The 12283-nt window shown below is 35.1% G+C and overlaps 1 protein-coding gene across 1 annotated transcript in view; it reads left to right on the top strand.

The window, feature by feature from the left end:
• The first annotated feature begins 2022 nt into the window (after positions 1-2022).
• The window catches only part of LOC102589454 (MAG2-interacting protein 2), a 17990-nt gene continuing 7729 nt past the window's right edge, over positions 2023-12283 (top strand). Inside the window, exons 1-9 of the mRNA XM_006350440.2 lie at positions 2023-2200; positions 2287-2338; positions 4283-4456; positions 4711-4912; positions 5010-5221; positions 5352-6357; positions 6930-7888; positions 8676-8758; positions 10609-10968. Coding sequence (XP_006350502.1) covers positions 2111-2200; positions 2287-2338; positions 4283-4456; positions 4711-4912; positions 5010-5221; positions 5352-6357; positions 6930-7888; positions 8676-8758; positions 10609-10968 — 3138 coding nt within the window. The 5' untranslated portion in view covers positions 2023-2110. The remainder of the gene's footprint in view (positions 2201-2286; positions 2339-4282; positions 4457-4710; positions 4913-5009; positions 5222-5351; positions 6358-6929; positions 7889-8675; positions 8759-10608; positions 10969-12283) is intronic.

Below are 12283 nucleotides of genomic sequence, written 5' to 3'. Positions count from 1 at the left end.
AGAAATCAATTTTTAAAATTTAATTTTCCCCCCTTGTCTCTCCAATGGATGCACTACCTTCCACCTCCATTAGTGTTTTCTCATTTCTTGCTTGATTATCATTAATTTTCACTAATGACTTCTCTATTTTCAACCTCAATATCTTCTAACAATTTCACTAATTTCTTTTGAGAAAATTCTCATACATTTTCTATCAATATCCATTGATGTGAGATTGCAACAAATATGGACCTACATTGAATTTTTTACCGATTTTTTACTATCTTTGATATTTGAGGACAAATAAATCAACTGAAAATGTAGATGAATTCGACCCTTTAGTAAAAAATAAAAAAATCCTTTCCAATATTCCATCTTCAAAAACCCTTATTTTTTCATGACATACAACAATCATAATTTTTGAAATCATAAAAATGTGTTAATAAAATTTTCTTTTGTTTGACAGAAATCTCAAGTTTTATCGGAACGAAGTTTAATGATTTTTCTCTCTTTAGTAGATCTGGAAAAAAAGAAGAAGATGAAGATTAAGATGCAGGTGAGGTAGCGTACGATGGGGTGTTCGAAAAAGGAGAAAGGGGGCGAGATAAGGGGTTCAAAATAAGTGAAAAGGGCTGGGGGGTTTTGCAGAAGAAGAAAAAAAGGATTGGGGGTGGGTGGGTTTGGAGAAGATGAAAGTAGGGGTGGCCGGGTGGGCATTTTTTTTTCTTTTTTAATTATATAATACATATATTAGTGGGATCAATTTTTTAATAAAAAAGAAAGATGCGCTTGACTATTTTCTTTATGCCACGTCAGCATTAAGGGGGATATTTATTCACTTTAAATGAGATTAGGGGGGTATATAAACACCTGTGTAGTTGAAGTACTAAAGTAAGTTTTCGTGCTAAGTTCAGGTTTTTTTTTTTTTAATGTATTTTCCCTTTTAAATTTTGTGGCCCATTTATGTAGTTTCCCTTAATAATAAGGCATATGTCTTAAACCCTCAATTTTTGGGGCCCTAAATATTCAAAATGATTATTTATGATAAAAAATATTTTTTTAAAAAAATTTATATATTTTATTTTCTTTAATGTTTTTTTGTACTTTGTTAAAAATATGAATTAATAGTGAAAAGTGTTCAACAACTATATATATTTTTTATTTCTTTCAAAATTTTAGTTTCAATCATTACAACAAGCATATGAAAGTGGGGTATACCAAATCATCAACTTCTTGAATTAAATTTGATGGTTCTAACACTTTTCTTTATTTAAAATTTGTCAAACTTATAGAATTATGTTAACAATTCATATAATAATTGCGTCGCTGAAAGGATGTTTGTCAACGTTGAGTTGATAAAATCTTATTGGGACTAATAATTGAAAAAACAATATTAAATACTAAGATTTTTCATCTAAGTAGTGTAAGAAAAATATTTTTTGAATAAATATGTATATGAAGATTGTTTATATTTTAGGCCTCAAATTGAAATTTCTCTTTAGGCCCCCATTTATGTTGAACCGCCCTAATATTTTGTATAGTAAATACACCCTTTAATGGGGTGATGGTAGACAAATTGAAAACTAATGGATCTCAAGTGTTTTATGATGAAATCAGAAATGTAAATGACTCTAATTTTGTGTCAATCTAAAATAGGACAAACAAATTAAAACAAATGAAATAATGAAAAGAACAATAATTATATTAAAATGATAATTGTTATGTAAATAAATTCAAAAAAATCTCCAAAACATTTAAAGTCAAATATCACAAGTATAATGAAAGTTTAAATCGGAGTAAAATTGAGTGTCAACAATACAAATATTAAAAACTAGGGAAATGATCAAATATATACCTTTGCTTTCATTTATTGATTAACTTCATCCTTTAATTATACAATTGACTCAAATATATCTCTATCGTTATCAAACTTTACAAAAATACCCCTAATTTAATACATTCCCCCAATTTCAGTTAAAATTACCCGTCTCCCTCTTTTGACCCGACCCTAACCCACTAATTTAACCCATACCAATTAAACCCCAAAACAAATTTTCGGACTGATAGATTCGACAGTCAAAGAAGTTGAAGCTGATGAAGGTTTAGGATCTCGAAGATCACAAATTCATAGATGGAAGAAACTGCCGGAGAAATCTTATTTGAGACACGACATCATGCTTCTAGCCCATATATTTCCAATTATCCTCCAAATCATCAACAGGTTTTACACTGATTTGAATTTTGTCTTTCTTTTGATGAATCTCTTTAATTTATCCTCAATTGCTTACATTCTTGTGTTTGGTTTAGTTGAATGAAGGCGCCAAAAGCGGTTATCTTTCAAGATTGCTTTCTTCCTCAGGTACATCCATTTTTTTTAGTTGAATTGGGCAATTGGTGAAGTTACTACAACTAAATTGACTGAATTTTGTTTAAACTGAATTTTTATCCCACATTATTTTGTTGCTGTTATTAACTGTTATGCTTTCTACATTGCTTTCTTTATTGTTTTCCTCTTCTTTTACTTGGGTTTGATGCACTTGAGCTGAGGGGTCTGCCTACACTTTACCCTCTCCAGACCTCACTTAGTGGGTTTCACTGGGTATGTTGTTGTTGTTGTAAATTTAGAAACTTTTATGTTGATAGATGAGAAAGGACTGCTTTCTTTAGTTTCATTTTCCTTGATGTGATTTAAATGCAAGTTTTTTTTTTTGGTTATATGAATGTGAGCTTATTCATTAGTTTGTTGAATATTTGGTTAGCTGGATATAGTCACCTTTTGGGTGTGAGTTAGATTTTGTTTTAGGTCGATAGAAATCTCACCATGGATCATGAAGACGAAGGGAAGTTCCAATCGTTCTTCTTTTTGGAATTTGATTACAGAAATGGAATTAGTTTAAAAAGAATACATTGGGCTATTTATCGAAACATGAAAAGAAGATATGGTATTACCCTATAAGTTTGTTATTTTAAACTATGTATTGAAGTCACTCATCATCACTACTTAAGAATGACATGAAGCCCCCAAGGCCTAGCTCAAGTGGCAAAAGGTGGAGGATTTGTGTCTTAGGTCGCAGGTTCAAGCCACACACCATGCAAAGCGAAGCCCGGTATTTAAGTGGAGAAGGGTAGAGGGGCGGGCCCACTATCCACCGATTTTAGAAGGCTGTGATTGGTCCAAAGGGCGGGTCACAGACGGATTTCTCGGTTATCAAAAAGAAAAGAAAAGAATGACATGAAATATTGGAAACATTAAACATCGGAAGGGATATAGGTAAATGTCCAAACAAGCGCTACATAGATGTATTGCATAGTAGTTTGAGATTATCAGAAGGCTGCATTGCATTCTCGAGAATAGCTTATTTGATTGTTGTGATTTCCATATACATATGCTTATAGTGCATATTATCTCTGAGGTTCTTAACTGATGAGATTCTTTTTCTTCTTTTGCATTTTGTTTTGGTTTCAGTCTCATTAGCTTGGAGGCATTGTGTTGAAGGTTCACATTAGTTTGCATAAAAAACAAACAATTATTTCTTTCAGTTTTGAATTCACATGAAATTTAGGCAATTTGTCCCTCTAGTTAAACTATCTGTGGTTTACTAGTGCAGAGATTCACGAGAAGAAAGAATAGGTTATTATATTAAAGTTTGATAGAGAATAGATTGAATTTTTAGACTCAGCTGGACTATGCCACATAGTATCAGAGAAACCTATGAATGCTGGTCTCAAATGAAAGTTGACAAATCCATCAGGAAAGCCAGGGAGATGATTCCTGCCTGTATATTTTGGTGTGTCTGGACAGAGAGGAACGGAATCACAGATGCTTTGATTCGTTTTCAACTCCTCGCCACACTCTTAAAGCTAGATGTCTTTTATGGTTATATAGTTGGCAAAATCTATCTCAGCACTTTTTGTACCAAGCTGACTTCTCTTTCCCCCTTTTGTACTTATTGCATCTTCTTGATTCCTATTATATAAAGTTTCTTACTTCATCCAAAAAAGAAGAATAGATTGAAATAATAGGGTGAAAAGAGGTACATTATCTAGTTGAGAAACAATAGTATCTAAGTTACGATCTTCATAAAAAAAGTATCTAAATTACAATTAGATAGATAGTGGTAGTTTAAAATTCTTGAAGGATAAGCAGTTTTCCTTTTGAGGAAATGAACCAAGGAAATTAGAAGAAAATAACGAGGTAAAAAGAAATTAGGTCAAGAAACTTTATATGTAGAGAGTATTTGTTTTACTTCACTTGTTGTTCAGACCTTTTAGTTAAAATTATCAATTTTTGTCATGTATGAAGGTATTGCCCAGCTCAAGGAGAGATGGAGAAAGCATGGGCATCCAACAAAAGTAAGGAGATATGCATCCTTGTTTGTTTCCCCAAGAGGTGATCTTGTGGCTGTAGCATCTGGGAATCAGATAACAATCCTGCAGAAGGATGATGACTACCAAAAACCTTGTGGAATATTTATCTGTAAGTTTCATGAACCTAAAGTAGAAGCTAAAATAGAAGTAACAAACGGTTGTGGCAGTAACCTCCTTTATACGTCAAGAATAGGGCAACTATTTTAACATGTCAAAGGTCTTCTTTGTTTTTCATGTGAAAGCTGCCTTCCTGCCTGCAGCTTGTCAGTGTTTTTCTTGTTCTTTTGATCCTATTTGGTCGTTGAACCAAAATTATCTATTATTTCCACACTTATCTATTATTTACTGCCTCTGTACATCTAGGCAAAAGCATTACTTCATTCCATTGTGGGGCTTGGTCTGAAACTCATGATGTTCTTGGTGTTGCTGACGATAGTGACACAATCTATCTCATCAAAGCTAATGGTGAGGAAATTACCAGAATTTCCAAGGGTCATATAAAAAGCTCTTCACCAGTAGTTGGCCTGATGGTGCAGGATGATGCTGATTTGAAGAAATCTTGCTTGTAAGTTCAATTATTTGTGAAGGTTTCTTCTCTCTCATATTTTTCATCTTATTTACTTAGCTTGTACATCTATTTTTGGTGGATAACTCTTTTTCAGGTGTACCTTCACTATAATTACAGCAGATGGGTTGATTCATGACATTGAGATCAGTCAAGATCCAAGTGCATCTGTTTTCTCACCCCTTGCCTCGAGCAGTGGGACGATGCTGAAGCAGTTTCCACAGGATATGATCTGCCTGGATTACCAGCCAGAAATGAGCTTATTTTCCATAGTTAGCAGTGCTGGCGGTTTACAGCTAACTACTAATGGTAGCTCAAAGTCTCTTAATATATCTGAACATATTTATGAATTGATTCTTAATTTTGTTTTAGCAGACATTTCGAATTGATGCAAGCTACCCATTACTTTTCTTTATCATTGATATTATTTCTTTTCTAGGATTATACAGTCTTTCTCTTTGCCGGAAAAGGGGAAACTTAGCCCTGGAAGTTGTCGTTTCTACTCAGTTTGAGGGTATCTTTTCTATCCCGAAAGATTATGTCGGTCATATAACTTCCTCTAAGGTGTCAATATCACCACGGGGAAGATTCGTCGCTACTCTTGATATGGGAGGATCTTTGAATACCTTTAAGTTTGATGAGGAACAGCGTTCTCTCTCAAAATGTTCTTATGGAGAGGGAAATGAATTACATCAGGGAAATAAGGAGTCAAATAAGGGGAACATTCTCGTGAATGGGGTTACAGATTTTGCCTGGTGGTCTGATGGTGTACTTGCTGTTGCAGAAAGGAATGGCAACATCACTATGATTAATATATGTACCGGTGCTAAGCTATGTAAGAAGGATGAGACTATGTATTCATTGCCCCTTTTAGAGAGAATACCACAGTTGTCGGGAAAGCTTTTTCTACTGGAGACAAAACCATCCATTCAGAACAATGAATCGACTAAAGAAATTAGAGCAAGCAACTTTCATCTTATGGAGTGTGATTATGGTGATATGAATAATAAGTTTGACTGGGCCAATTTCCGATGGAGCTTAGTTTCATTTTCTGAACGATCCATTTCTGAAATGTATGATATATTTATCTCCAGACAAGAGTATCAGGCTGCTCTCATGTTTGCCGATCAGCATGGGCTAGATAAAGACGAAGCTCTAAAGGCACAGTGGTTGCACTCCTCCCAGGGTGTAAATGAGATAAATACACTACTTTCAAATATCAAGGATCAAGTTTTCGTACTTTCTGAATGTGTGGGTCGATTTGGACCAACTGAAGACGCAGTTAGAGCTTTGCTTGATCTTGGACTTCGCATAACTGACCGTTACAGATTTTCTGAGCCTGAGGTTGATGATCATAGTAAGGTGTGGGATTGTCTTGTGGCAAGACTTAAATTGTTGCAATACAGAGACCGGATAGAGACATTTCTTGGGATAAACATGGGCAGGTGATAATATTATTGCTCCCTGTTCTTTTTTCTTCTTCTATTGTGAATGTTTTTTGTTCTGGATTCATAAGGTTTATATTGAAAGACTGATTGGAAAGTTGTGATGCTCACAAGCAGTCTTGTTGTTATTACAAAGCAAACACTCTGTTCTTTATTATTGTCTATGAAGCTTCTAAACTAATTAGATTTTCTGGAAGTGTCGACAAAAGCTGAAAACTTCAAAATTGGGATGAGGTTCCAAAACTACCATGTCGCCTTTGACTTCCACATTTAACTTGATTTTGTGGTTGAGATGTGTGATGACAAGTTTTCATTTTCAAACTGTAGCATAAACTTCTTCTAGGGGCATAAAGTGGCTTGTCGCTCAATGACCCAACTGTGAAATTGCATGTTTTTTTTTTCTTTTGTTTAATTTTGTTTCTTTTCCTATATTTCATTAGGTGTGCTTCTTATCCTGTCTTTTGTATTGGTCCTACTGATTTTGAAACTAGGACAAATCATCATGCTTTTAAATAAAGTAGTACTCAAATGGTTTCTACTGACTTGAAACTTAATGACTTAGCCTTTTGCAGGTTTTCTTTACAGGAGTACAAGAAATTTTGTAGTTTGCCCATTAAAGAAGCTGCAATTGCACTTGCAGAAAGTGGCAAGATTGGGGCATTAAACCTTCTCTTTAAGCGTCATCCTTACTCCTTAACTTCCTCATTGTTGGATGTCTTAGCTGCCATCCCTGAGACTGTTCCGGTGCAGACTTATGGACAGCTCCTTCCTGGGAGTTCCCCTCCTCCAAGTATTTCTTTGAGGGAAGAAGATTGGGTTGAGTGTGATGAGATGGTAACTTTTATTATCAGCAGAGTCCCTGAGAGTCATGAGAGCTATACTCAGATCAGAACTGAGCCAATTGTAAAACAATTTTTGGGGTGTCAATGGCCTTCAGTAAGTGAACTATCGTCTTGGTACAAAAAAAGAGCCAGAGATATTGATACCCTAAGTGGGCAACTCGATAACTCCATGTGCTTGATTGACTTTGCTTGTCGCAAAGGCATTTCTCAATTGCAGCCGTTCCTAGAGGAGATTTCTTACTTACACCAGCTAATCTATTCTGAGGAGAATGAAGAAATGAATTTCTCCATGAGTCTTACTAGATGGGAAAGCTTACCTGATTATGAAAGATTTAAATTGATGTTGATTGGGGTCAGAGAAGATACTGTTATTAAAAGACTACATAGTAAAGCAATTCCATTCATGAAAAAGAGGTTTCACTCTTTGACTGTGCCTTCCAGAGATGAGAAAACAGATTACTCAACTGAGTCATTTCTGGTCAGATGGCTGAAGGAGATCGCCACTGAGAATAAATTGGAGATGTGTTCAGTTGTAATTGAAGAGGGTAGCAGAGAGGCCCAGAATAATAACTTTTTCCATAATGAGGCTGAGGTTGTAGATTGTGCTCTTCATTGCATATATGCTTGCTCTGGTACAGATAGGTGGAGTACGATGGCCTCCATTTTGTCTAAACTTCCATTTCCACGTGGTAAGCCTTTGACAAAATGCTATAATCCTGTCATTACCAACCCCCCCTCCCCTAACCTTGAGAACAAAGAAATTTCTGCTTTGTCTTCTTGTGATTTACTATCTTAGCAACCTGTGGCGGTTTTGCTAAGCTTCCACCTTCACTTCTTTCTCTCTCCTCTCCTCTGCTAGTGTGGAGCTAAAAGTTGATTACATATTAGTCTTAAGATTTCTTTGAAATCAGTTCTTGATACATGTAATTTAAATTTTGATTAACATTTAATGATGGATATTCCATGTATTCTCATCTATGCTTTTCTTTTTTGGGTCATGTAAGTAAAAATATGTCACAGGCTTGCATGAAATGCATAGAATTCCAAAAACTAGTTGATTCTTACTTGTGTTTGATTCAACATTTTTATTGAATTTTTGAAGTTTGATTACTTATTGACTTTTCCCCTTATTCTCCTTTTCCTTTTTCGCCCTCTCTTTTTAGGGAGGGGTGGAAGTTGCCATTTGCCTATTTATAATTTCCGGTTCGGATAAAAACTGTTGATAAATGCTTGGCATAGCTGGTAATTTAATATTGTCATAGTCGTATTGGTTCCATACTAGTTTGTTTCTTGTCTCACATATCTCTTTCTTTGTATTTTCAATGTCAAACCGCTTGTGACTGACATCAAATAAGTAGCTGAGTAATTGAATATTCTTATTTAACTTTTACTGAAGTCACTACTAATCTTTTTCCTTAAGAGGTTACTACTTACAGAAAAGGATAAGAAATAATTGTCCAAATTGTGGTTTAACAGATTCTGAAGCGGCAAGTCTCAAGGAAAGGTTGAGACTCACAGAAGGTCATATTGAAGCAGGAAGAATATTGGCGCTTTACCAGGTTAGGTTTTACCTTTGTATGTAGTAATCATGTATAACCCAGATTTTCTTTCTCTTAGCCCCCACAGGATACTGCTGTTTCCGTCTAGGCTAAGTTCTGCAATCTAGTGTTTTCGTGATCCAAATTGTCATCAGGCATCTGTTGGATGATAATAGTACTCCCTGGAACCTCTTTTGTCATATTCATTCATAGGAGACATGTTCTCTCACTCTCATATGGGGTGATTGTCTGTACTCCCTCATTGCCACAAATTGCTGCTTACAATCCTTTTTATGGTTTAGCAGCCATAATTACCCGGCCTGGGTGCATCTTTGAATTGTTTAAAGCATATGCTAAATTGGTCTTAACTTCCACTGCTATTGCCAAACTTCAAATCACAATGGTCAATGATTCTGATGTTTTTTTTTCTTCCCAACAAATTGTGGTGCCATAAAGACGCTGGCTTTACTACTTCTTTATATATATATACATCTAGTTTCTTGGTGTATGCATTGTACGTGTATATTTTTGAAACTGTGTGTTGCACGTGGATATCAAGTGGTGTAGAATAGAGTTCTGTAAAATAATGTTCACTCTGTACCAATCCTTTCCCTTTTAGTTTCTCCTAAAAGAATGCCACTTTTTTATATTTAAAAATAATGTACCATGAAAATTCTCATTTTGTTCTTGATGAGATGACTCATAGCCACATTTTATCTAAGTCTCATATTAGACTACAAATTTCAAATGTATTTTTGTCTTTCTGAAACTCCGTGCCAAGAATCTTAAGCCTCAATTTCTGCTTGTCCAATAGACGAATGTTAAACATATGAGAGATTATACATCAGGTTAGTTCAAGAATCATTTGGTTTATGTAAAACACAAGCTCACCTTGATTTGTCCAAAATCACTCACCAAATATTGTTATTTAATTATAAAAGCTTATTTTATTGCACTTATTAGTATGCTGTTCTAGTTACCTGCAACAGCCTTCTCTTTTCGAACTACTATTTCATAGGCATGATTTTTTTTACACACTTTAAATTTGCCTTTTACAGACAAATCCGTGGAAGTTGCAATATCAAATGAAGCCCTTCACATTAATTTTCCCTTAGTTACGAACCAAATAACTGCATCTCAAGTCATCTTATAAATCTAGTCGTCCAATTGTTTAAGAAAACTTGTCAAAATGAAAAAATACTGTTTAAACACTGCAGGACATACAAAACACTGTTATGAACACTGATTTTTGCGAAGGGAAACAATGGAATATAAAAACCAGCAGGTGGACAAACATAAAAGTAAAAGTTACCTAATATCCGATAAGCTTCATATGAAAAACCTCCTCGTTGTTGTACAGAATGTCAATGATGAGGTCCACGTGACGACTGATCTGCTGTGTGCACAATAAAATTTTCATATTTATGAAGTTCCAGTTTATTTATTTTTTTATCTTTAAAAGGTATTGTATTAAATATCCAGCAACCAGAAGGTGTTGTGAGGAATTTACAAGGGGTAGCAACATTACATATTGGGTAATGAGCTCAAAAAATTTATCATGACCTCAATATCAATCATCTTGACATCGACAAACAAGTGATGACGATTCTCACTTATCACATGTACTTAATTTTTTCATGTATAATTATCTAATCAAAGCATTAATTTTGTATATTGGTATTACTTTACAAACTCGAATACTGTATTATTCAGCAAATGCAAGGCACGTGGCGAGAAACTAGTAATTTTTATACAAATGGATCATGTTGTAGCTTGTAGTATTGACTACTGATTGTGGTAGTGAATCCTTCTTTGCTTTTTGTAACAACCTGTGTAATAATAGTTTCCAACTATTGTCCTGTAATTCTCAGGTCCCAAAGCCTATCAGCTTTTTCCAGGAGGCATATTCTGATGAAAAGGGTGTAAAGCAGATAATTCGTCTCATTTTATCCAAATTTGTTCGCCGACAGCCTGGACGATCAGATAATGATTGGACAAATATGTGGCTTGACTTGCAGTCTTTGCAAGAGAAAGCATTTTGCTTCATAGATCTTGAGTATGTCTTGATGGAGTTCTGCAGGGGATTGCTGAAAGCAGGAAAATTTTCACTTGCGAGGAATTATTTAAAAGGTGTGGGTTCAGTGTCGTTGGCAAATGATAAAGCAGAAAACCTTGTTATTCAAGCTGCCAGAGAATATTTCTTCTCAGCGTCAAGTCTTTCTAGTTCCGAAGTAAGTTCATTTAATCTAATACTAGCATAGGAGTGATTATGTGATCTTATGTTAAAGTTACAAAGACCGTAGAAGTCTCTACTCGGTGATGAGTTGTCTTGCTCAAAAGCTATAACCTGCCCTTGGAACTTGCTATTCATTCTGCCTGATGTTTCACTCTTCCCAAAGGATATTGAAACAAGTCCTGATCTGAGACTTCTCTTACTGCTGATAGTGTGTAACATGTTCTAGAGAATTAGTGAAACAAATAAATCTCTTCTAATGTTGCCACTTTGAAAAAAAACAGATCGCTTCTAACATTGTTCATTTTGCTAAAAAAATGTGGCAGTAGCTTTTGGTGTATTTGGAGAGCATTTTGTTTCCCTGACCAATATCAAAGAATTATTTAGAATCAACTTCTAGGGATTTGGTTATGCTAGAATCTGAAAATGTTATGGAGGTGCACTATATCCTTAGAAGTGATGTTTGGATTGAATGAAATTGATGGCACCTTTGATGGATACCTTTGCCTTTTTGTCTTTAATGAAACCTGTTTTTCCTTAATGACAACGAAGGACATGCTTGCTTGTTTTTGTCTTGTTACATGAGAGAAGGATGTTATATATGGTCTGCCAAACCTCAAATTTCGCACACCCTTCCCCTGTAGAGCATTCAAAAGGTTGCTCTACTGTCTGTATTGACTTTAAGCATGCTTGTTCAGATTAGACCTTCAACTAGTCAATCAACATGCAAGGGTCTGACTTAGTACCTTATTCCTTTTTAGTATGCCCTGTTCTGGTTATAAAAAAAAACAAGTGTGTGGCTTAGTGGTCAATGTAGCGTATATTAACCTTGGAGAACAAGGTTCAAATTCTAACAGACTAGCAGAGACAAAAAAACTAGATAATTTTTCCCATTTGACTAAGCTTTGGTGTGCAGAGTTACCTGGTAACTGTGTTGGTGGGAGGTAGCAGTTACCCGGTGATATAGTCAATGTCACGCCCCGAGCTACCCCCGAGACGCGGACACGGGACCTAGGATCACAAGTGATCCCAAGCTAACCCTGCTGGCATGATCATGACCATACTAAAGAAAATAAACTGATGCGGAAGCTAAATCATAAATAAAATGAAAAGATGGGGAATACCCATATACTATAACTGGGATAAATGAAAACTGATGAGTTTAATACAAGGAAGATATTAACTCAATACTAAGCTGAATCTATCTATGTCTGAAATAAGCCTCTATACTGACTAGAAATGTTGGGACATGCCCCAACTAGATCTAGCAAAACTGAAACTAAAGACTAAAAGCGATAAAGATAAACATGTCA

The sequence above is a fragment of the Solanum tuberosum genome, unplaced genomic scaffold (genome assembly GCF_000226075.1).
Source record: "Solanum tuberosum cultivar DM 1-3 516 R44 unplaced genomic scaffold, SolTub_3.0 scf00126, whole genome shotgun sequence".
Classification (NCBI taxonomy): Eukaryota; Viridiplantae; Streptophyta; class Magnoliopsida; order Solanales; family Solanaceae; genus Solanum; species Solanum tuberosum.
This window is presented reverse-complemented; position numbering and strand designations above follow the sequence as displayed.